Source organism: Ammospiza nelsoni, chromosome 5, assembly GCF_027579445.1.
Source record: "Ammospiza nelsoni isolate bAmmNel1 chromosome 5, bAmmNel1.pri, whole genome shotgun sequence".
Lineage (NCBI taxonomy): Eukaryota > Metazoa > Chordata > Aves > Passeriformes > Passerellidae > Ammospiza > Ammospiza nelsoni.
The window spans coordinates 32,173,423-32,199,876 of NC_080637.1; the positions used below are offsets into that span (position 1 = coordinate 32,173,423).

At 37.1% G+C, this 26,454-nt stretch overlaps 1 protein-coding gene across 2 annotated transcripts in view; it reads right to left on the reverse strand.

Annotated features, from left to right (window-relative positions):
• Positions 1–26,454, reverse strand: part of TAFA2 (TAFA chemokine like family member 2) — a 182,677-nt gene that overhangs the window by 16,860 nt on the left and 139,363 nt on the right. For both annotated transcript variants that reach the window (XR_009418524.1, XM_059472941.1), the window contains exons 3-4: positions 6,591–6,743; positions 5,521–5,645 (exon numbers count right to left, since the gene is read on the reverse strand). Coding sequence is in view for 1 of the 2 variants with exons in the window: in XM_059472941.1 (XP_059328924.1) it covers positions 5,521–5,645; positions 6,591–6,743 (278 nt within the window). In the remaining variant the exon portion in view is untranslated. The remainder of the gene's footprint in view (positions 1–5,520; positions 5,646–6,590; positions 6,744–26,454) is intronic.

Genomic DNA, 26,454 nt, shown 5'->3' on the forward strand with positions numbered 1-26,454 from the left:
ATATACTAGCTATTGATTTCTTTCTGTTCTGCAGTTTGCTTTCCTCCACATTCCAGTTCCTTCAGCCCTTCTTAAAAGTGTAGGTGCTCAGCTATTCCAGAAGCTGAATGCTCATTTCCAAACCACAGCCCTTTATAACCTGGCTGAAAATACTTCTTACCCTGTGTTTATAGGAAAACATTACTCACTTTCAATTTCTAGAAATTTTCAGGGGTTAATAATCAATATCGACTATGTATCTGATTTTTCCATTGTTGTTAATTTATATTATTAGTATTAACATTACACCAACAATTCTAAAACAGGCACTGTTGCCAATTTTTAGTGTATAGTAGATACTGGACATGTTGCTCATTATAGTATGAGTCACTAATTTAGCTCACAGCTGTGTACCTTCAGAATATGAGCATTTTTAAAATTTATATTATATATTATATTATATTATATTATATTATATTATATTATATTATATTATATTATATTATATTATATTACATTACATTACATTATATTGCATTTGACAGGGGTCAAAGTCCAAATCTTCCCAAACTGACAAAGAATGAATGGGCCTTTATGGTCATTTTCCTGCTGAAGACCCCATCAAAGTGACTAAATTATCTAAGCTAGCTGCTTCTTATTCAACATTAAATTTCTAAACATTAGCAGCTAAGTTAGTCATGGTAGTTTTCCTCTAGATTATTTGAGAAACATAAGCACCTCCAGAAGACAATTTATGAGACTTATAACAAAATCAACCGTCCTCTGGAACTGAACAACTCTTTCTAAAAGTAAAAAGACAGTCTAGAGCTTGGGCTAGTTATCTCACTCCAGAGAGTCCTAACCCGAACAAAGTCCAGTAAATTCTACCCCACATAATTTAACCACAGTTTAATGTTAAACTATGCCTCATTCCACAAGCAGTTCTACCAAATAAAAGTAAAAGACTGAGGACAAGGTACCATTTAATTACCATGTAATGGTTTGACACTGCACCAGGGAGGGCTTGGACTGAACGCCAGGAAGCTTTTCTTGACCAAGATGATTGTCAAACATTGGAAGAGGATTCCTAGAGAGGTGTCCAAGCCTATCAGTGTTTCAGAGACATTTAGATAATGTTATGATTTCCATGTTTTAATTTGGTCAGCCCTGAATTGTTAAGGTAGCCAGATGTGATGACCGGTGTATGCCCCTTTCAAGTGAAATAGCTTATTTTTTCATATATTTTTTCTCATGAAAAATACCATTGCATACTTTTCTATATGTTCATAAAATATCAGCCCAGGAACACTCTCCCACTGCCTGGAGCAAGTACACACTTCTTCAGTCACGTTCCACTTCCAGAATCTCAAGATGAGACCCAGGACACACCACTTTACCTTGCCCTTTTTCTCTAAATTCTGCAGGAAAGGCACACAGGTTAATGCGCTGCCCAGGAGCCATGACATCTTCCAAGCTAGTCCCAGGGTGGTTGCCTGGAGAACTGGCGACCACTGGGGCACTTTATGCAAACCCTGCCTGTATCACAAAGGTAGCAGGCAATGTACTCTTTTTAAAAGTACAAACAAAGCCTGGCATCTAGATCTGCCCAGGGAAAAGCCCTATCCAGAGAGAGACCTCTGATGTGGAATATACTCTGTAACTAAGAGAAATATTTAATTCTTTCGCTTCAGCTTTTATCCGACTGCAAAATGTTAGTTCTCACTCTTTGTAAAGAGCTTGTCTGTTTGATATAAAATCAGAGAATTTTTAGAATGTCATTCTCAGTTTTATACGTAATAACAGTATATTTTTCAGCTGATGGGAAAATTACTTTTTTTAATACAGACCCTTTCCTGTATTGCAAGAAGAGAAAGGAAACACAACAAAAAGAAAGAAACAAGAAGGAGAACTTCTGGAATTACAATTCTATTAGAAGGAGGCTGTAGAAGAAAGAGTACTGCAAATGTAAAAAAAACGTTTCACTTTTTTGAAACTCTTTTCTCATCATTTAGAGAGGGCAATGTGACAAAATTTTTTGTGTTTTTGTATCAAAAATTGAGACTTGCCATGTGGGGGAAAAATGCAATAGTTTCCTTTCACAACAGTTTCTTAGCCTGGAGGAGAATGCCCAAGCGTCCCTGGTAAAATTGCAGCTATGCTCATAATCCTCTCATAATTCTCCTAATGTATTCATGAACATCCGCTTTTGTTGTGGTATTATGACTGAGAACACAAGCCCATATTTCTTTATATGATGTCGAAAAATTTACTGATTTACCTAAGTTGTCAGTGTCTTTTTCTCCCTTCCTCTCCTGCAGGCTACATAGACCCAAAATAGTCAGTACTCATCTTATTCATACACATTTTTCCCCATATTCAGTTCTTTTCTATAGTTAATTTTTAATATCAACCTTTTCCCTCTAATATGTAAACAGATTAGGAAAATAATACCCAAGTTTGTATACTAAAGGTAAATAATTTCCAAATTTGATTTCTCACCTTTTGAATTCTGAGTACTTCTAATTCATTATTCTTGTATGACCTTATTAGATCTATATAACTGAACAAAATGCAAAACCTCAAGTAGACCACATTTTTAAAAATCAATTAGTTTTCTGCCATTTTTTATCTGGCCTTTTTTGCTTAGTGACTAATACCATAACTATTAGGAAGTCAGTATCATAATTTTTTTACAATAGTGAGATTATATAAGCAGAGGTGGACATTCAAAATACCACCTTCCTTCACTGTTTTTATTTCTAACATAGAGGTTAACTACAAATAACTCGTGATGTGGAAATGTAGGTGCTACTTTTCAATTTGGTATCCTGTAGAAGACAGTACTTCAGCAGGTAATTAGGTCAGGATTTTGGCACATGAAGAAGGCAAACTTACAGAAAATGTTTGGAGGTGAAGATAAACTCCTTTTTTTTTTGGCCTTTCAGGAAAGGCTTGAGAAGATTTTTCTGTAATTTACTTAAATCACCCAAGCTATTTAGTTCCCTTTATTTCTTTACGCTTTTACATTACACATGATAATCACATATAGGTTATTTCCTTTGACAATCAGAAACTTATTATTCATAACTTCTTAATATTGGCTCTCTGTACAGTTATTTTTTATTTTTCTCAAAAGAAAAGAGGGAGAATTTTGGAAAAAAAGAGCAATTTAGAATTTTTTCCTTTTATTTATATAGACCTTGGGGAGCAGAAAGAGGAGCTACAAAAATATGGTAGTGACTACATGTAAGGGAAAAGTACTTGCCATTTGATAATAGGCTACTCTGTTAACACAAAGAACCACAGATATTTCCAATAGCAATATGTATTTTACTGGCCATCGGAATGATGTCTCTTAAAATCACAGGTCACTGATTCTGAAAGAGAGACCTCCATTCACCTGTCACTGACCTGGTTTCAATGACTTAGGTCAACTTGCAGTCAGAATTTGAATTAAAGTTTGCTATTGTCTCAGAATAGCCTTGCAGCTCTGTGGGAAATGAAAGGAAAAGGAGGAAAACATAAAGCATGTGGACAAGCAGAACAAACAGGGGGGATTTAAGGTGACTAGTATTTCCCTTTCACTGGTGCTAGGTCTGTAAGCAGGCTATGGTGGCCATCGAACTGAATCAGTTTATGATAGCACATATAGAAAAGGACTGGCTTTTCCAAAGCATCATTATGGAAGAGGTATTAAATGAGTCCTGAGGATTGCCCCCACCATGGAGGACAAGAAAATTCCAGCTGCTGCAAAGACACAAACCTAAAAGTCTAAAAACAACAAAGGCATGAGCTCCTGGGGACAGGAGCCTTGGGCTTCTTTCGATCCCTAACAGCAGAAAAACTTCATCACCTCAATCAATGCAGAGAAACCTATCTGACAAACTTTGAAGAAGAAATCTCATCAAAGAAATCATAATTGATTTTCCCCTTTTTGTGACCACTTTTTTTCCAGCAGAAATATAATTCAGGTCCACATTTTTACTTACAATTCGTTAAACTCTCTCACTACATATAAAATGGCAAGTATTCTGTAACACTAATACTGTGATGTAGTAGTAACCAGGAAAAATTTCAAAACACACACATTTCTATTTCTATTTCTATTTCTATTTCTATTTCTATTTCTATTTATGCTTATGCTTATGCTTATGCTTATGCTTATGTATTTATATATTTATATATTTGTATATTTATATATATAAATATATTTAAATATTTCTATATTATATTTATATTTCTTTAACATCAATCTGGTTCCTTTTTTATTATATTCTATATGCAAATATATTTTACGTGCATATAATCAGATTTGCATTGGCATTTATACAGTTAAGTGTGGGCAGCATTCCAGCAAGGTTGTTTTCAGAAGAAAAACATCTAAAAGTGTATTCAGGAAGGGAACTTTAAAGCAAACATTTGGGAAGCATCCTTCCTTCAAATAATGTCAAAATGTTTTGGAGACTTATAAATACAGAAACTAAGACATATAGAGTTCTCTGTGGAACAGAAGAAATATAATTCAGTCAGTACCTGCTGTATTTCACCACATCCAATGTGTACCAGAAATTTAGTGCCTATGTAAGGAATATTTCAGTAAAATTACATAGATACTCAAACACCTGTTTAGAGTAAACACCAATCTAGCATATTATGGCCTGACACTACAAACTATTAAATACACAAAAGAAAAATCAGTCATGAGTACATGTCCTGGGGTGCAGGGAGGAAGGTGTTTATACTTAAACACATGCATATGTCTTCAGAGTACATTTTCATTTTTGTATGTTGATGAAGAATTGTGTGGTCCCTGACAAGATACAATGCCCTAATTTTAGGAAGTTTGTGCATTTAATGCTTATCTGAAAAATTTGTTTTTCTTCTGTTTCTGTTATCCACTAAAATGCAACGTGGACAGCATGTATAGCATGTATCCTTTTTTGTCAGACATTGTATATGACCTTTAAATACATTTCTGTTAATATAAATTTTAACCAATAATATGAAAAAGTGTCAAGTGGAGGAAAGGAACTCCCTGAAACTCTGTCAAAATTTTTTAGCAAATCACAGTTATACAAGATGGAAAGAACCAGATCATCCTGTAATGACACCTCAAATGCTGACCATGCTCAGTGCTTTCTATGTAGAAATGTTGTAATTCCATGCAACTGAACAAAATGCTGGTTTGAAGCATTTATCCTTTGAATGAAGAGGTTAGAAAAGTGTACAGACACAGTGCAACTGATTTCAGAGAGAAATACATATTAGATTATAATGCATTTCATCATTACTGTTAGTTGAAGGGATCAACTCTACTATCTCCAGTGCTTACCTGAGAAGGTCTGGCACACAGCTTACTATGTTCAAACAATTGAAAAGTATGCTGAGAAAAGTGAGGGACCAGGAAGTCCAATCCCAGTATAACTCTCTTCCCATGCTTCTTTAGTCTTCTCAACTTAGGTCTTCTTTGTGCACCCAATTTCCTGTGCACCTTTCTTTTTTTTACTTGTTGGTAACACCTCAGGTTGGTATCATACCTACCCTAGTTGTTTTCACTTTATTCCCAGAGGAACAGCTCCATCCCTTACGATCTGGAAGAACTTTACATTCCTCCCCTTCAAGACATGGTTGCATGTGGCACCACCATTTCTGCTCCACTATCGAAGCTACAAAAAAAAACAAATGCATTTGCATTTTGTGGAAATGGACACTTTAAGATGTCATTACGCTGCAACATTTCATTTATTTTCCAGGAAAATATGACAAACACGCTGACTGACAGCCAATCTGTGATTTTCAGCCACCTCAGAACCTTCAGAAAAAATTGGGTTTCCAATTTGCAAAAGGTGCTACGTGCTTCAAAGTCAATCTCTTCACAGCATTTCTTCCCAACTTCATTTTTATCTTGCTCAGCCAGATTTCAAAGTTTTAAGTAGAATCTCATCTTTTGCTTGGTCTAGAATATAGCCTAGCATAGCTTGATTAAATTTATTCCCCAATGATGCCATATTTACAGCCAACAACATATCAACATTAAAGAGATCATGTAAAGGGTGAATCCTGCCACTCTTTCAGAGAAAGAGATGTGAAAAATCATCTAGTATTTTCCCAAATAAAACATATGAGCCAGTACCAGAATTGCTAAGACACTAATATTGCACTGTGAATAGGAATAACGGTGTAGGTCTAAAAAGATTAAAAACCAGACAGAACTGTGTTCTGTTTGTTTGCTTGTTTTTTTCCTGTGAGATAAATATATAAAGATGTAATACTGTAGTATATGAAAATTATATGCTTATGTAGGTTTTGCATAAATACTTTTAATTAAGTGAATTTCATACAATTCCAAAAGTCCTCTTTTTAGTTAGATCAAATTTAGCCTCTCAAGAGGCCTCTTTCTCTGCCATAATAATTTTGTTTAGCATTTCCACAAAGCAATAGCAAATAATTAATTTTTCCATCTTTCTCCCATTCACCTTGGGTACTCCCTTCAAAATGCAGAAGATTTCCTACTTAAATAGTTAACTGTAATGGAGTGGGTCTCATTAATGACCTTAAGCCAGCAAAACTCCCAGGAACACAAAGAAAGGAAGAAATAGAAGGAGTCGCACCATCAACACAAGAAGGAGCTGCCCGGGTGGTACCTGCTACCTGCCCAGGGAAGCAGGAACACTTCACTGTCTGTGATCTTTCTTCTATCTTATTCTTATTGCAGCATCTGTGAAGCGCCACCACTTCACAGGTCCCAGTTTTAACATGGTGAGCTGTGAAAATAAGAAGATGAACAATTTGATATCTTCGAGAAGTAACATCATATTGTTTCATTTGGACTTTTTAAATTAGAAATGCATTAAACTTGGCTCTGTAAGGCAGTCTGCCACACATGAAATGAGAGTTGTGATGTAATTACCACTGGAATGGAGAGTTGATCTCTTTTCCAAAAACAGTATAACTATTTCAGGCAGAAAATACTGGCTAAAGAAGAACAGTTGGACGAGGCTCCATATGGGCCTGTACCAATGAAGCGGGAAGCAGAAACATAAAACTAATCTAGAAACTACATTAATTCCTGGACTCCCATAAACAGCTGTGTACATCTACCAATATTATTTTTTTCATTTTCCCTATGGCAGAAACTTTAAAATGAAAGTATATCAATGCTAAAATACCCATATATGCATATGTTTTCTCAATCCATGTCTCCAGATTTTATGCCCAGAAGAGACTTTGATATGGTACTCCAAAACCTTCCTACAGGCAGACAGAGAACAGGATACAGGGAAAACACTCAAACAAAACCCAGAAATAAAATCTACTAAGGAATCACACTTTAAATTTTTCTGTCTGGCACTGCAAAGTTAGTTTGGGAACATGGGGACCCAAATCTTTCAAACAAAGAAGGCAACAGGACAATCCTCATTATTCCATATCTGTACCTATCACTTCCATTCATGCTGCTCTAACTGAGTCCAATAAGAGGAGCAATCTGGTAAGAGGAGAGCTACCAAAACACCCTTTCTGGTTCAGCAGCCAGTTACCAAAGGATCTGGAGTTTGGAAAATGTTTTAACTGAACTTTCAGCAGTTGCTTATACAAGGCCAGATATTCCTGAGGAAAGCTCATTACCATCAGAAGAAAGAGAGAAAAAAATCTGAACTTTAGCTGATATTGACCTACAACCTTGTATGGGCGGAATACTAATTATGTGAAGCAATATGTGTCCCTTAGTTCTGCAGCTATTTAATTTTTTGTGTGCTTTATGCGAAGCTTGTATACTGAATACTTCAGCAATCTTTAATATCACTAATGTCAAACAATAAACAAGAGCCTCTACAAGGAAAAAGCCCGAAGAACAGGAGACCAACACTATGTCTACATTCACCCCATTGTTACTTCACAGTGTCAGCTCCTAAAAGGCCTGAGGAAGGAACAAAACTTGATGTAGGCTACGGACCCGTGAATTTCCTAGAGGCAAAACCCACAGACAGCAATTACACTCTGGGTCTTCATCAACAAAACATAAACTGCTAAACATTTCATTGGGGAATTATGCATTTTTCAGTATAACAAATTCCAGTGAACAGTCTGTGGTCTTTGTCATCACTCTGTGTATTGTACCATGTCAGGTTTGATTATACTCAACCACATCACACTGTGCTACAGCTGAAATTATATAACACAATGCAAACAATTGACCCATGATCCTTCATATTTTTATATGCTGAAATGTTACATTTAAATCAAAAATCTAGGAGGAAAAAAATCTCTTTATGCACAAACACTGATTTTCTTCACTTTATAACTGTAATATTTAATTCAATAGAGGATAAGGAAAGTAATTCCTACTATCTGTCTGAACTTTGCAATCTCTGTTATTTTATACCTTTAATGACATTGAGCAAATATTTTTACAGCTACTAGCACCAGCTGCCCTAAAAATTACTTTTAATTCTTTTCCAAACAATTCCACTGGTATATATGACAATAAAGCCATTTAAATAAATACATTCATTTTTTTTCTTAATAAAATGCTTTTAAAGTTCTTTATTTGTGAATAAGAAAAAAAAATTATCCTAGGATATACTGGGCATATATAATATATAGTAGAACAAACATATCCCACTTTTTCAGATTCACATTAGCTTTAATTTTGATAGCAATTACATATCTTATATCCACTTATCCGAACACAAATTCACTAAATTTCATTTTATGAAAGGTACATAAAAAACCCTAGACACTGAATCTACAAAAGAAAGTAAATTTAGTGGTAGGATAAGAACTTCAAACCGCTTACTTTTTTCACTAAATTAGTTTTAATTTGTATTCTATATATCACCCATCCTGAAATTTTGTGTCCTCACTCTCTTTTCATATAACTTTATACTGCTTTACTGTGTCTACACATTCACCGTCATACAACCACTAAGGGAAAACAAAGTACCATGTACAAAATTAGCTATCAGGAATGGAAACCAGTTAAAAGAGATATTGTAAAATTTTGTGAGGGAAATTTTCACACAGAGACAAAAATTTTGAATGCCTCCTTTGTAGTAATAAGCATTGTAAGACTTCTGGAAAAGGAGTGCAATGAAATGAAGCATTCATATTCATGTATAATAAAGAAAAGCATTTCAAAGGGTCAAAATACTTATGAAAAATGGAAGAGAACAAAAAATAACCACATACTATCAATGTTATTTGGGAGATCTTTAATAAAGATGCTTTGAAATTTTCTGGATATAAAGCAAAAGCATCTTAGAAAAATATACAAAGATATTTCAAACATTGAGAAATCTTAGCTAACCATCCTCTAGTTTCTATTTGCCATCTAGAAAATGCCATGAAAATTCCTTGAGAGGAAAAGTAGGGATTTCAGGTCCTTATGCTATCAAATAATTAAGTTCCAGTGCAGCAAGTACAGGTTCTGTCACATCCACGTGAAATTAAAGCTTCTATACAGTAGATAAAGAATTCCCCACAATCTAAAACAAATTAACCTCATTAAGCCACTGGGTCATTCCACAAAATGAGGATAGTACTTTGGGTGATTCACATTTTGGTTTTGTTTCTTTTCATCCTAGCACAGATTTCAGAGTAGGCTGCTTACTTTGCAGAAATTGTTTGAAGAACCGAATGTCATTTCTGTAATCCCACAGAAATTAGTTATTCAAAACCGCTGCAAAAGTATTTCACTTGCTGCTAATGCAAGCAGTGTGGAGAGGGACTGAAGAAAGAGACTCTGAGGTCTTTATGTGTACAGGTTGCAAAGTTTTCCTAATGATTGTACATAACATAACATACATATAAATTATGTTCCAGAAGATCTAACAGTGTATCATGAGATTGGAGCTTGGAAAACAGGAATAACCCTATCTGACCCATTAATGGCATATGCTGTAATTAACCTGCCACTTTTACAGACTTTTTTCTTGTAGAGAAATCATCAATACCTATCTCATAAATCAGAACTAGAAACTTCAGTGATCAGTATCATGTTCCGGGAAAAAAATATAACTAAACAATTACTAGTCTTCATTTTAGATAAAACTTTTCTTTTTCCTTCATGGTAGGAAGAAACCTTTATATTTCTTTCCTTCAGGTGAATAAAATTTCAGTTACATTGGCAAAGTGCATCTCACTCTAAGTTATGACCCTTACTCCTCTACTTCTGTGGGAAGATTACCCCAGGGAATCTCTCTACATTGCTATTCTGTAATTCAACTCAAAAATATGAATATAAGGTATTTAGTGTAGGAATGCGAACCTTGCATTAAATCAAGAAAATCTTCTGAATAGCAGCGTTCATCATGATCACCTTTCCTAGTCTCAACACTTAAACGTTGATGTTCATTTCTGTCACCCATCTGCTCAGCCATTTGCATCTTTTCTTTCCTGCAAGTTGCACAGATCATGTATCAACACATACACTGGCCATTAACAAAGAAGAAGAAATCATGTTGCCAAGAACTAAAAAAATGAAGTCACAGCTTTATTATGTTTCTATCTTCAAGATCCCCATCATTGCAGTAGGCACATATAAATAGCAGGGGAAAAATCAAAAAGGCCCTATTGTATGCTCTCTGCAAAGACAGCAGCACAGCTGGGTGATACAGTTTAATCCATCTAATGACTAAGAGCTACTGGAAGCAAAAGATCCCTTGTGTCTTGTCCAGCATTCTTTCATCTGCTGCTTGCATGAACACTGTCATTTGATAGTGAAGATGGTAAGCCAGGGATTTGGACTGGAAGAAAAATTTCCCTTCTTTTAGGGTTAGTTCTCAACCAGTTTAGCTCCTACAATGAGGTGCAGAGACCACTGAGAAGCATTTCCAGCCAAAGGGAAGAGGAAGGAAATGGCAACCACAGACACCTGATTAACTCCTGCAGAGACCGGTTCCTATATCAGCTTGCAGGAACTGCAGCTCTGCAATCTTACATGAAATAAATGTATCTTATTTCATTCTATTCCAGGTAATTTTTCGGAGGTCACAGGAGTATTTAAAATCTGCAAACTTTATTTGTTTGAGTCTATGCTATAGGTGAGAAAAGAAGCATTAACAATAAATAGAAAAATGGAAATTGCATTTAGCAATGATTCTCAATCCACATTGCATCTAATGTTTTATACACTTTAGACTTTTTGTCATCTTGGATATGATCAGGAAGATTTTCCATATGAAGTACTACAGTAACCCAGTCTTTCAAAGTAGGTACATATGCACCTTTTATTCATGTCAAGCATATCCACATTAATGATTATCATGGAATGACTCTTTTAAATTATCATCTGTAAGGAAAAATAGACAGTATTTCAGGATATTGTCAACTTACTTCATCCATTTTCCAAAGTGATTAGTCACTATTCTGTACCACAATATTCAAACAAATGAGTGATTGGATGTTATTGCTAAAATAAATAAAATTAGTGGTAATAATATACCACTTTTCCAGAATGGGCTCTAGATCACTGCCCTACTATTAAATGAACAGAGATAAGAAAGAGGGTTTTCTTGTTCACATAGTTTATTTGCTTTGTTCATACTGATTGACAAGGAAAACAAATGTAGGTTATTTTTCTGCTACACTTCAGCAATTTCAGTATGTCATATCAGTCTAAATGTGTCACTGTAGAGAGGAAGGATACAAACAAACTTGCAAAATCTCCTGCACACACACAAAACACACACTCTCACACAATATTGTTGCATTTTTTCAATATTTTAATAAGTGTTGGTAGCTGCCATTTCTAAGCAATCAAAATTTTGTATAACCATTGCCAAGTCCGGATTTCCATCTAACTTGCTCTTTAAATGTCAGAATAAGATATATGAAAACAAATACACTATCTAATTTCTTCATTCAATTAATTTTAACATTCTGCAATATTTTCTATAATATCCATGTAACAGCTGTTAGGGAAAACCTTGAACGTAGTTTATTTCTACCCTACCAGCCACGGTTCTGACATTACTGCAGTTCTGTGATGTGAGGACACAAGAAATGTGACACTTTTTGTTAGGGATGAAATCTTTGATTTGACCAGCCATTAGTGCAGCTGGGAAAAAAAGCAGCCAAGATTTTGGGAACACAAGCTTCAGCTTTCTTTTGTGAACACAAAACAAAACACAACTCCATTTCAGCTCCATTTCATGGGCTGAAGAGAGAACTGGCAGCACAGACATTGGGAAAAGACGCCTAACTCCCAAAGCAGCACTGGTAGATGTACATCAGCAGCAATCTTAGTGAACATTACCTCCAAAGATCAAATTCAAAACCCTTTGAACTCAATGTTTTTGGTTTGATAGGTGGTTTTTGGACCAGAATATCAATGACAGAGTAATTTTTTTTTTTTCAAATAAAGGTGACATCTGGATTTGCAACTGAAATATTTATTCTGATGATTGAATTTGCAGCACCTCTTGCAATGATTGAACAAATGATGATATATAGTCTAGACATGCAAACTGTGGTGAATTAAGATTATTAAATGAAACAAAATCAAAGAAAATTGTATCCACAAGGGTTTTCTTTTAAATTTTATTTTGTACATATTTAATTGGTCTGAAAATCTTATGATATTTTTTAAATTGGGAAAATTATCAAAAACAAAGCTTTTTTTTATTTTTTAAAAACTTCCTTGGTGTTCTTCCTTTTCTTTGCTTTTTTTTTTTTTTCCTTGTTTGGCCAGGGAACAGAAAAATCAATTACAGACACAGCAGCAATTCCTGTGTCCTCAGTGGTGACAGTGAGGCATGACACAGTTGTGGTGCATCTCAGGAAAGGCATTCACATTGCTTTATTTTCAGATGACATGCAGGGTTGTACTATAGTAACAGCAGGACAAAAATGCTAATTTTTTGCTATCCAATTCTACACTATCACAGAATCATAGAATGGGTAAGGTTGGAAGGGACCACAGTGGGGCTCCGTCCTTTTGGCAGCCTCCCTCCAGATACTTATGTACATCGTGTCTATACAAGCTGTCAGGAGCCAGCTGTGTTTCCTTGAGGCCAACAAGGCCAATGGCATCCTGGGGTGCATTGCCAGGCCAAGGGAGGTGATCCTGATCCTCTACTCCACCCCAGTGAGGCACATCTGGAGTGCTGCGCCCAGCTCTGGGCTCCTCAGTGCAAGAGAGACATGGAGTGGATCATACAAAGATGAATAGGGAACTGGAGCATCTCTCTTGCAAGAAAAAGCTGGAGGAGCTGAACCTGTTCAGCTTTGAGAAGAGGCACTGAGAGGCAATTCTCATCAGTGTATATATTATATATTCCCATACAATTATTTCTGAAAACCCTACAAACACACCTTATGACAGGTCCTATTTACTGTATTCACGTTCCCATGCTTTGTACCTCAGCTACAGTTCTTAAAATCCCTTGTTCACTTTGGGCACGGAAAATTCCAGACAGAGTATGCTCTACTTAGACCAGTGGAGAATCAATTTTAGGTTAAAAGTACAGCATTGTTTTTCATTTCTCCTTTACTCTGATGTCTCTAGCATCTTGGGAGAGGTTTTCAGGTGAATTGCTTAAAACACCATAGCTGATTGCTTGGAATATTTTGCAGCGCCACTTGTAGACAACACACACAGAGAAAATACTGCTAACTGCAGCTCCTCCCAGGCTTCTTGGATTCGACATGATTTTTTCTCTCCTGAGAGAATAATTTTAAAATAACAAGAGTCATTCTTGGTAAGTGTTTATTCTGCAGATGCTGGCCCAGTTCCTCTACCCCTCAATTAACCCAATTAGTCCACTTGGGTGAAGGAGGATGAGCAGAGTTCATATGACAATGCTATGCACACAGCATCTCCAGTAGCCTTTAAAACCTGAACTAATGAATGGTTTGCCACAATCACACTGCCAAGCATAATCTTCTGCACGGTGCCAAAGAAAAATCTCATCCATCACTTTGTCTGCCAGCCGTCATTTACAGCCATCTGTATGGGAAGACATCTTCCCTTTTGGAAAAAGATCAAGGAAAAACTACAATATAAGCATTCCCTTGAGAAGAGCTCACTAATGAATCTGTGAGATTTAGCCTCAGATATTCCCATAGCAAAATCTATGCACTGAAATGGACTGCTGAGATAGCTCCACTACAAGAAGAAAACACTTACTGGAATAAAGTAGCAAGCTGGCATAGTCCCAGCTGTTCTCATAAACAAAAACTACAGATGGAGCACTTCATGTAGCATCTCTTGGACCTGGAGAGCCCACAGCCATCTCCCAGCCTTTCTGAGGCTAATTGTATTCAGTCAGTCCTCTGGCAGGAGTGAGCCAGTCTTAAACAATCTTACCTCCTCTCTTTCAGAAAAGTCAGTGCCTTTTTATGGCAATGGCTACAAATTATTACTTCATACCAAGGTTTTAGCCAAAGAAATAGGAATTCAAAACACAACCGATTTTCAGGTACCCTGAAGAATAATTTCCTCTTTTCCATATGACCCCCACTCAGCCTAGAGTGCTGCCCTCCCTAGGACCAACTTTTTAATTTTGAAATTGGGTAATCTCTAGGTTCACAAAACCACAAAGCATTCAGAGACAAGATCACAAGCAGCAATCATTTGGGGGGTTTCCAGCCCTGCACATGTCCACCCAGTGGAAGAGGAGCAGAAGAAGTTTCTGCACATTATCCCAGTCCTCACCTCAGGATGGGCTCCCTGACTGCAGCCTGCCTGCTGTGTCCTACCCCACCTCCCACTGCAGGTGCAGGCAGGAGCTGCTCCACCACAGCCACCCCAATTGCCAGGCTGTGGATGAGAGGATGATGACAGCAGCAAAGGCTGCCTGTTTCTTTATGGGACAGAAATGCAGCCACTTTGCTTTTTGCAGATGAGATGCTTACCACATTTCTTCTCCAGCAGCTGGGAGCTGACACAATCTGTGAGAAAGTTTGTGTAGGACTGGTAGAAAAACACTCAGGGCGAGGTGCAGTTTATAAATACTACAAGTCAAAAGCCCAAGTATCTCTGAGGTTGTTATCAAACATGTTAAGCAAATGATATATTAAAGTGTGCAGACATTTTGCAAATTACCAGGCTGATGCTTGAGATTACTAATTATATGATTTCACAGAGAAAAAAGACTAATCCAGCTTTCAGGCACTCAAAAGAACATTTGGCACAAAGACTTTTTATTCTCTCATACTCTCTCTTTGGGCCTTCTGCCAAATATCTCGACTCAGCAAGAAGCAGTAGCACATGTCTCAGTGCAGCCTTCAGCCTTTGGCAGAAACCAAAAACCCCCACATTTTCTCCTCAGCCTCAGAGAGTCAGAAGCTGGTCATTTACACAATTATGGGGAATATATTTCCTGTTCCCCTAGATGACTCTCATCATTGATTTTCTTTTCTTTCTAGCTGACCCAAATGGTCACATTGTATAGATGACAAACATGTTCTCAGGGATACATCAGGAAGAAAAAAAAAAAATTGTGTTTCTACTCCCTGTATTTGCATAACCCTCTGGCACAATATCTTCACTCTAAGTAGTGTCTTAAGAAAAATATTGTGTGTGGAAGTTTCTATGGAACAGGATTAGTGCAAAAAGGTGGAGAGGTGTATTCAGCAGTGCTTTTGAACGGCCTGCTTGCAGCCTTTTCATCCTTATTAAAAAGTATCTCAAGCACTTAGAGGTGCCTCTGCAGAGACAGCAGACAAAGCCCAGGGAAGGGGAAATATGATTTCCCCAAAGAAAGGCGCAGCTGTGTCCTTGCATTATAGTTCCATTGCAACACACATCTAACTGCTCATGTGTGATCCTTCTTCTGCAATTAAGATCTTCATTTATTAAGGTCCAGAAGTTACTTTCACAGAATCTTAAAATTGCCTGGGTTGAAAGGGACCTTAAAGATCATTTAGTTCCAACCTCTCTGCTGTGGACAGAGACACCTTCTCCTAGAGCAGGTTGCTCAGAGTTCCATCCAATCCTTAAACATTTCCACAGAGGGGGCACCCACAGCTTCTCAGCGCATCACCCTCATGGTAAAGAATATTTTCTCAATATCTAACCTAAATCTATTCTATTTCAGTTTGAAGCTCTCTCTCACTTGAAAAAAGACCTTCTCCACTTTTCTTGTAGTTAAAAGACCTCAGTTTTAAGATGGTCAATTCATATTTAAACATGTCAACAAGAATTTCATTATCAAAGTATTCATGTTCTATTTCACTTTTCTTTTCAAAAAATTATGCTTAGCACCCTTTATTCAGCCTATGCTAAGACTTTTCAAGCTTTGAAAAGCAAGTCCCCCAAATTTATGTTGAAAATCTAATAAATCCTATCAAATAAAGAAGAGTAAAGAGAAAGCCATGATTTCCAAATTAGGCAGCCCAGGTTTTTTTTTTCCTGATGGCAAGTATGAACATCACTTGTTTAATATCTGTACTGAGGATCTATCAATCTGATAAAACTTGCTATAACAGAAGCACTCCAGGATTTTAATGATGACCTGATAGAAACCAGATAGTGAAGTCAAGGTAAAGCTCTGAAAATTCTACAAATGTAAAGATTCCCATTGTGCAAAATCTTTCCAAAGATGATAATCAGAATACTGAGTCACTCGCAATCCCTCTTCTATTCAGAAAGGTATTTATATACAGCTCTGCACTCACTATTTGCATGAAAACATACCACAAGGCACTGAAAATACCTTTTAACACTTGAATGTTGTATACATTCATCACACAAATATGTGATGAAATTTAACATAGTATCTATAAAAAGCATTTCTTTTTTTAATTCCACCTTTTAAGAGCTCTGGAAGATTTTTGCTCGCTTGTTTGCCTTGATCATTATCTCTTTGGCTCATTTTATTTTACACATAGTTTTAGATGGTGAGTTAAATTTTTTTGGTTTGTTGTTTGGCTTGATTTTGTTTTTCTTCACCTTATCTATTTTCATGACTGGATAGAATGCATTAATTTAAGTTTTCTTTAATTCTCTAATGTATTTTTATAATACATTGCATTCCAGCTTGCAGCGCTGTAATGCACTTTTACTTAATCAGTCAGCTAAAGAAAATTATCAAATACAGTTTGGAATATTCCTCCCACAAACCATAGGCACATATATGCACATTCACCTTCATGACAACTATATAACTGCTTCTTTATTTTTTCCTTTTTCCTTTTTTACCCCCCCCCCGCCTGCCAGGACTTCACAACCGTCCTTCAGACTCCTCCATATGCGTTAAGAGAAACTCCATGGGATGTCCCAGTGCACAGTTCACTGTCTGAAAGAAAGATCTTAATTTTAAGTTTCAGCTTGCTTCTTTAGAGCCCCAGGCAAGCTCTTTGAAGTGTAGAGTCAGGAGGGAAACTTAACTCAGGCCTTTAGAAAAAAACTGCTAACAAGGCACATGTCTAGTACTGTGAAATGCCTGCCTTTGGAGGGATCTCCCCTGCTACAACCTTCCCTCTACATTGTTGATTCCATATAAATAGCAAGTCTCTGAGCCTTGGGTATGATTAATCAATAAGGATCTAGACAGAGTCTATGAATTGAAACTGGATGGCCTGGGAAGACACTGGCTATTCTTCAAGACAGAGGAAAAAAAAACCACATTCCAACAAGCCAAGTAAAAGAGGAGAAACTGCCAGGAGGGCCATTCAGAGTAGTTCTATGAAGAATATTTTTGCCCAAGGATTCCCAGTAGACAATACTTTCAGACATGTCTTCTTGTTTAAAACATACCTTTTAAGATGCTCCTCGCAAGACTCCCTGGCATTTGTTTCTGAAGGAACTCTTGTTAACAGAGGCTGTTGATAGGAAACATACACACCACCCTCATAGCTACCCAAAGTCAGAAGCTGCAAAAATATCACAGAACCCAGAACTCCAGAAGTGTTTTTTTTAACAACTATATGTAACAAAAGCAGCTGAAATAATTCACACCTTCAAAAAAACCTATTCAAAACAACAATATGGACCAAAAAAATCATAATTATTCAGGGACATTTTCAGACAATAAATATTTAGCTTCATGTTTGGCATCTTAATCCTGTATCTTTTTGGAAGCTCATACATTGCACACAGGGATGTAAGAGGCCATACCAGGCCACCTCAGGATCCTTTTCCCTGCCTATCCACAAAATAAGCCGGGCACCTTGTGGAGCTAGACCACTGCTGGGACACAAGTACAGAGCACAGGAGTTTGCTGGGCAGCTCTTGGACATGAGTTTTTTGGGACTGCACACCTGGAGCAAAATAAAAGTAAATTATTAGTAAACTAACTTTCTATTACCCCAGAGAAGTCAAGTCTCGTGCATTGAATATGAGACTCGCAGACCAGCCAAGCAGCTCTGTCTCCTGCCATGGAGCAGAGAGAAGCCCATGGTGCTGGGCTGCTCCTGCTGAAAGGGCGGGTGAAGGGGCTGCTGATAAGGGCAAGCTTCCAAACAGGTCCAGCTCCCACAGCTCTGCCTTGGCCATGCTACCCAACACCCAGATCCATCATTCTCCCACAAGAGCCAGAGCATTGCTTCTGCAGGTGCCAGGAATGAGGCCCTGTCCAAGATGTTATGCAGTGCCAGAGACTGGTCATGCCAAAGGGAGAGTCCAAAGAAGCACCCACAGCATTCACATCTTTCCCACCATTGTGAAAGTGCAAAGGCGGGAAAGGAGAGTGGTTGTCTCTCAGGGAGATATGAAATCTAAAACAAAAATAATTAATGCTTGAGTTTTAATGCAATTCTTGCCAATAGGAACTTGCAAGGAAGACAAACAGACAAATTACCTACTGCACATTATAGCATCCACTACCGGCTTCATACATTTTTATGAGTGCATATTCTTTGATCTTTTTGCTACTTTAATGTAGGAATTTCCTCACAGTGGTCAACATTAGAACCTCAAAACCTCAGACCTCACATTGCACTGAAGTGTGTGTTTTAGTGGAACAACTGAGAGATTGGGTCGCAGTTGTTATCTGTGGGCTGGTTTGAGTCTTTCAAAGTCCCAAGTGCAAAGCTGAATGCCACACACAATGCATTGCAGTGCAGTGTATTTGTCTGCCAGGGTCTAAAAATATGTCAGAAATGAAAGCAGACTGTTTATAAATATCCATAGGGCTGTGCCTCTTTCCAAGGTTAGATGAAACTGTAATGGGGAAATAACTGAGTATCCACAATTCCTTACAAATATCTACGCTGCCTCAAAACAAAATATTTTTACTGCTTTAGTTCTAAAATGCACACTAGAAAAAATACATGACTGTTAAATAACTGTCCAGGTCCACAGCACTGATATGCTGTGAAGGGAGCCAAGTGTAATCTTCTTTAGCCTGTGGAAGACTGTCACAAAACTCGGAAAAAAATTGCCTTCCCCTTCAATTCACCACCTTAAAAGCTGAACAGCAAGGGGATACACCAGAGGATTTGACAAAATGCCATTCATGAGACACCTTGCCTGATCACACGCACAAATCTAGCAGGAGTTTTATCTTTACAGGGCTCACAAGCCAGGGAAATCTTCAGAATAATCCTAGCACATATCCTTCAGGTGCAGCTGTAGATAGCAGATCATTGTAAAACAAAATAAAGATATGAAGAAATCAGAAACTGAAGATGCAGTAGAATGAGCCAGCATTTCCCAACTCCAGCCTTGCTTTAACACCTAATTCTTTACATGGAAGTGGTGCCTTGTCTAGGAATTCTATGTTGACTGGGCATCTATAATTTCTAAGGAAAAACAAAAAAAGTAAACATGGGAACTGTGAATCTTTTATTTCACACACAACCACTCTGATATTTGTTTTGCTCTTCACTTGGATTCTTACTTTAATGAACATGGTGCATAACACAGATGTAATCTGGTTATTTCTGATCCTCTACCTCATCTCTCCAAGGGAGCCACATGTTCATCCACCTTTCCTTTCTCATACAGTTGTTTCTAGAGTCCAGCAAGCAGCACACCGACTACTATTACATGAATATACATCGTCATCTGATAGAACAGAAACCAAATTTCTGCAGTTCATGCATGGTTCAGAGTCCCAAAAGCAGCGCACAGCAGTGTCCAAACCTGCAAACTGGAAAGATTTGCTGGAATTTTGTCCCTGATTATTTTTTCTCAAGTACTGCACATAAGCATACTGAGATAAACACACATATCAAGGACATACCAGGGTCTCCAGGTAGAAGCATGTTTTAACTCCAATGTTTTAACATAGCAATGCATCTTGACATTTTCATTCACTTTCTGAATCTTTATAGCATCATTTACTGTATTATTATTACAATAATGAGAGTGGGGTTTCAACTGTTTTGTACAAAACCAAAGACACATCAGCACACACTGGATGTCCACAGTGCCCAATCTAAGCTGGACATCCCTATATGATCAATGCAGCTAAAGAAGCACCCCCAGAAGGTATCACCCAAATCTTAAGGGTGCAAGAAGAGATCCCTCCTTAAGGGAAACATCAGGAAAGATATTACTTGGTCCCTGGTTAGTCATTTCATCTGTGAGACTGCCCTCATTGGAATCTGACATTGCCACAATACTGGATCAGGGCTCTGTAATGACCATGTCTACTCTAACATTCACAATATATATGTATAACTAAACCAAGCTAAAATATATCCACTGATTTATTGTCTTCGGTAAAGTTGAGTTTTTAGATCTATGACATTTGCCAGAACACAGCAGAGGAGTCATGTGCAGGTCAAAACTTGAGACAGAGGAAGAAACATGCTCCCCTAGTTTTTATTTTAGGAGCTTTTAAAACTTTACTAGTTATGGTTGTAGAAAATCAAGACTGATTTTCAAAGTTCTGTTTAAAGAGCAAAGAAAAAAGAAAAAAAGAGAGAGAAACTTAGAGAACTCAGACATCCTGGAGTTAAAACACATCACATATTTATTTCTTCATTGTATTAATAAAGGGACACAAAAATGCACAAAATCTGAACCTTCTAAATCCCAGCTCTAAAGTATCATTTCTGCATTTTTCTCCAGGTTGTCTGTAAGAAAGAAATATCATTTTCCCATCTATCTTTCCTTTGATTATTAATAATTGCCATGCATAAACCTAGGAGATTTTTCAATAAAATAAAGTAAAAAATAAATGCCAAAAAAGCATAAAAACTCCATTAAAAATACTGAAATTGTTACCCCCTAATGATTATTGTTATGAAAAATTGAGTGATATTTTATAGTTTAACACACCTCTCTTACAATGAGTATTAGGATAAGCCATAATTTGGCATTTTCCTACATTTTTAGTGTGGGTCATTATGCTGCTTAAGTGTAGACTGTTGTAGTCCTAGCACCCAGCAGAAAAGCAAATTAGTTTATAATCACTCCTACAGATCTGTTCTAAAGATAGATTTTAGGAGAGCTTTTCTGGCAGGCAAAAATAATCTGATTAGTGGGACCTTTTACTTTTTTTCCCCCCCAGACACCATTATTTAGTATGACAGTTTTAAATAGGAGCTCTTCACAGGATTTATTGCATATCTAGGTTAAAAATGTTCATTAGGCTAATTCGTATTTGAAAATAGAAACAAGAATTACAGTTGAGAAATATATTTCCTCCAGCAAAATCATTATTTTTAAAAATACTTTCAGTAATTACTATCAATAGTGTCTTATTGTCTAAAGAGACTAGCACTGTTTATTTCAGAAAGATGAAGAAATAATGAGGCTAAAATGTTGCCTGTGATGAAATAAATCACATGTAGTGCAAAAATAAGAGTATGATTTTCATAGGCCGTTCAGAGTATTTTAATGTTTTGCTCTCACTTTCAGAAAAAAATATGAAGCATCTCAGTTCTAAAGACCTTTAACACAAACCAAACTTGTTTATATCCTATCATGGTAAGTCTTAGTCCAAACTAATCAAAATATTTTTGTGCTTTGCTGTTTCCAATAATAGCTGACTGATTCTGAACATTTTTTGATACTTCTACAACTCTTCAACAAACAGGTGTTCTAGAGTACGGCATTTTTATAGTCAACAATACACAGCGATCCTTTTAGTTTGCTTTTCTGAGTTTTTTTGAAAGAAAATTTAAAATTACATCAGTTTAAAAATTCTTTCTTTTTTTCTAGCACTTGGAGAAAAGTACTGAACAATTTACTTTATTGCACACTTGTGAAGGAGAATATACAAGACCCCCAAGCTTGTGGCTATGGTCTTTTCTTCAGTCATGTTCCTCTTTGCGAGATGTCTTTCAGAGTAAACCCAGGAAAATCTAATGACAGTGTTGTTGTGACAGAAGGGTGGAAAATGTGCATTCTGTCCTCAAATCTCTTTGCAGAAAATACATCTTGCAATTTGCAGGGCAAAAACAGAAAAATCAAGAAAGTCATGAGCTAAGAGCACTGAGCCCTGTGTAATGGGGCTCCTCCTATTTCCCCACTTTTAGCTGTTTGTGTCCAACCCCATCTTCTTCCCTAACATTAGGCAGAGGCCTGAGTGCACTTCATTCCTGCAGTTCCCCAGGAGACATTTCCAGGACTGGTGATCATCTAAACAATAGATGAACAGGAGTAGCCTAAGGAGGATAAAAGGTGAATTCTTTTCTCAGGTATTTCCAGGGCACAACCTCTGCAGGATGTCCTCTGTCTTCTGTAACACACCTATCTAGCATGCAATGTTTTGTTACAATAAGGGAGAAAATATGGACCATTTACTTTTCATTACTGAGGTTTTCTGGATTTTCACAGGTTTTTAAAACATTTACACAGACTGAGGAAACAGTATTTTAACTCTCCTAAGACAATTTTTAAGCAAAACTACCAGGAAAAAAAAGATATTTAAACAACTTTCATATGCACGGTGCTCAGCAGCGTAACAAGATGGCACAAAATTACTCTTCCTCCTTCCTTATTTAAACTTTTATCTTCTCTCACATGTAGTCATTTTTGCTCTTAATATCTCTGGCAGATGTTCTGGGGTGAATGAGACAATTAAGAATCCAAAATTCCCATTTCTTCCAGATGCTTCTTTTCTCAATATTCACTTGCTGGATATATATTTACTTTCCACTCTGCGGTGTGTAGCAGTTAGCACACCTTCTGGGCTCCATTTCACAGAATTTCCACAGTTATCTGACACATGCCAATGCATCTTAGATGAAAGTTTAGCACTAGTAATATCTTTTTTCTATCAGTAGCATATTACATAATAGAACAAAACTGAATAAAGTTTTAAATAAGTTGTTTACATAATAAATATCTTCATTGTGTTTTTCAGAGGTACAACACTTTCTGCTATCTGTCTGATTTTTAAAACTTTGGTTTTTCCTCAGTCTTTCAGTACACTGAAGGAATCTAATGATGGTTTTGGTCTTTTCTATGCTCAGTTCTATTCATTGAGATACAACTACAGGCTGAAGTGGTTCATGCTTGCTCCTCATTCATCAGACACATAGATAGATTTGGGTTCAAAACCTGGATCCAGAACAATTCTCAGTAATTCAGGCAGCTCTCCTCTCATACACAGCTCTGGAGCATAGACTCAGCTGAAGCAATTCTAATAACTGGCACCTAAAAATACAATGGCACAATGCACCCAAGATTTGTGTTGGTCTTAACAGAATACTCTTATTGTGTATATCCTTTCTGCAGCTCTGCATTCACTCAAAATAACACACACGTTCAGGTTTATACTTTAGTCATTCAAGGGCACTTGATATTGAAGCCAGAAGTATTTTGCAAAAAGGAATTCTAAGTCTGCATTTATTTGAGAAAAAATTGAGTACAAGAGTTGTACAAATCTATGGGGGAAAAAGAACAAGACAGATTTGGCAGCTCCTGCCTCAGCCTCGTCATCATTACAGACAGAATTCTTGCTCAGCCTGGTAAAAGAGAGCTGCACAAGGCAGACTGCTCTTTTATGATTTTCCTGCTTTCTGTCATCTGAACCCCCAAGAAAGTGCCCATCCCTCACTTAGCCTGCCACGGTTTTGCTCCCATCTAAGTACAGAAGTGGGTTTTTCTTGGCCACAGTTACATGGTACTTCCACACTCCCAAAGGACGGTCAGAATTCCACTACTATTTCTTTACAAATGTAACAGTTCTTCCAGACTTTCTCTGCATGCACACAAATATCTTAAGGGCTGCTGCCAGGAGAATGAGGCCGGACTCTTCAGTGGTGCCCAGTGCCAGGACAAGGTGCAACAAACAGAAACTGAAACAGGAAATTCAGTCTGAATCTGATGAAACACTGCTTTCCTGTGAGAGTGTGTGAGAGACTGAAATACTACGGCTAATGGCTGAAACATTGTTATGAAGGATTTTTTTGCACCAGGGGACTACACATGACCAAAGTGGCACAACAGATCCAGAGTCTGTTGCAAGAGACAGTGGCAAACCTGTCTCCCCCAGGAGAGTCACCTGGGGGTTCCCACCTTGCCTGAACAGGTATTAATCCACTGAACTCTGTTTTAGGGGACCCTCACCACCAAGAAAATCAAAGAGGCTCAATGACACCATCAGGTACCATGGAATGGTGACATTTTCTACTTAATCTGTCCCTCTGTCACTATTTTTCTCTCCCACCCTTCCCCCCCCCCCCTTCCACCTTTTATTATTTCTTTCTATCTCTCTGTCTCTACCTCATATTTACTGTTAAATAAAATCCATACTATTGACTTCAAGGTATGATCTCATTTGCACCTTAATTCAGGCAGAAGCATCTCTCTAAAAGTTTTAATTAAATCAGACCATTGGAAGAGGCTGTGCAGAGAGGTTGTGGAGCCTCCTTCTCTGGAGATATTCAGGACCTGCCTGGACACTATCCTATGTAGCCTGCTCCAGGTGAACCTGGATTATCTCCAGAGGTCCCTTCCCACATCAACAATTCTCTGATTCTGTGTATTTTTGCTCAACACGAAAAAATTGAACAAACATAAAATCCAGGTTTAACAGCTAAACCTTTTTTTTGAACAACGGAATGACATTTGCAGAATAATACACAGATATAAATAAATCTGTCACAAACCAGATTTCACTGGCTTCTGAACTGCAAAATGAGACTCTTTTTGAAAATTAGAAATAAAATAAGACCTTTAGAATTTTATTCAGACATTATGACCCTGATAGAGGAGAAGAGCTTTTAGGCAGATGAAGGAACAACATCCAAACCAAGTCCTCCTGCTAAGAGGCTTTCCAAAAGTTCCAGAAGCTGCCCAACAGTTTGTAAATTATTTGATGTAGGAATTCAGGGAAAAACTCACACTTATACTTAAAGCTTGGGTTCTCACTTTTTGATAGGAATGAGCTCTGAAGGCTGTTCCAGAGAATCTAGAAGAGATGCCTAAAACTAGATGTTGTGGAAAATTCCCTGAGTTTTCAGTTTGTTTTGAAAATCACCACTATTTTGTGAAACTCCCATAAATAAATTATAAGCCTTAAAAAACTAAAATGGTCCACGTAAGCTATTTCAGCACTGATGACCTTGCATTTTCCTCTTTCACCCAAGTCTCTCATACCTCTTACACACATATGCATATATGCACACATTGTCTTCTAAAATGATTACAAATTTTACAAATTTGCACTGAGTCCTTTATGCTGGACTCACAACCTCAAAGGCCTTTTCCTACCTAAAAATTTCTATCATTCTATAATTCTAACTCACTATTGCACAGGAAGACTGCCCCAGTGAGCCTTAAAAGAGTAAATTCCCTCAGCCCCACAGTGAACACAACTCAATTTTTTCCTCAGAAAGAAAGTTTATAAACCGCAAACCATAACAAGGAAAATATTTTTTTATGGATACTTCCCAGAACAGCTGACTGCTTCTGAATGTTTTCTTGGCACCTGTATGACTAAAGAACAGCTGTTCTAAAATATGACATTGTACAAGCAATTACTAACACTGTTGTTGAGTAAATTCAGTGAAGAGTGTCAAGAGAGAAGGGTACAGTCTTTATACATCAGCAGCAGAAAATTAATACAAATCAAAATCAGATTAACATATGCCCTGAATGTTATAGAAATAATCTCTACATGGGATGTGCTTTTTCAGGCACAAACCAAGCAATCTGAGTATGTGAAATCCTTTGAGCTGGATTATGGGGTATGCAGCAGGCACCAGCATACATATGGGACAGTCATTGTTGATTGTATGGAATGTGTGTTGCAAAGCCCAAGGGACAATGCAAAAACTTTAATACGGGCAATACAATATATATGTCCTCCATACAGGAAAGCAGATGTTGACTTTGAAGATAGAATTGGTTCTAATCCTGCTGTTACAGTCATTTTACACATGGTGTAAGGGACCTTAAAGATCATCTAGTTCCACACACATACTGTTAAGGATCAGACTGTAATTGTAACATGATATTGACTCATTATATTTGATTTATAAGAATTATATGATCTTAAAATGTTAAAATTTGAGCAAATATCATGTAAAGAAAACTGTACACTAATCAGATTTTCTTTTCAATTACATTCTTGTTGGATATTCCCAGATATATTTCTTCAAGGAAAAAAGACAGGAAAAAATTAAATT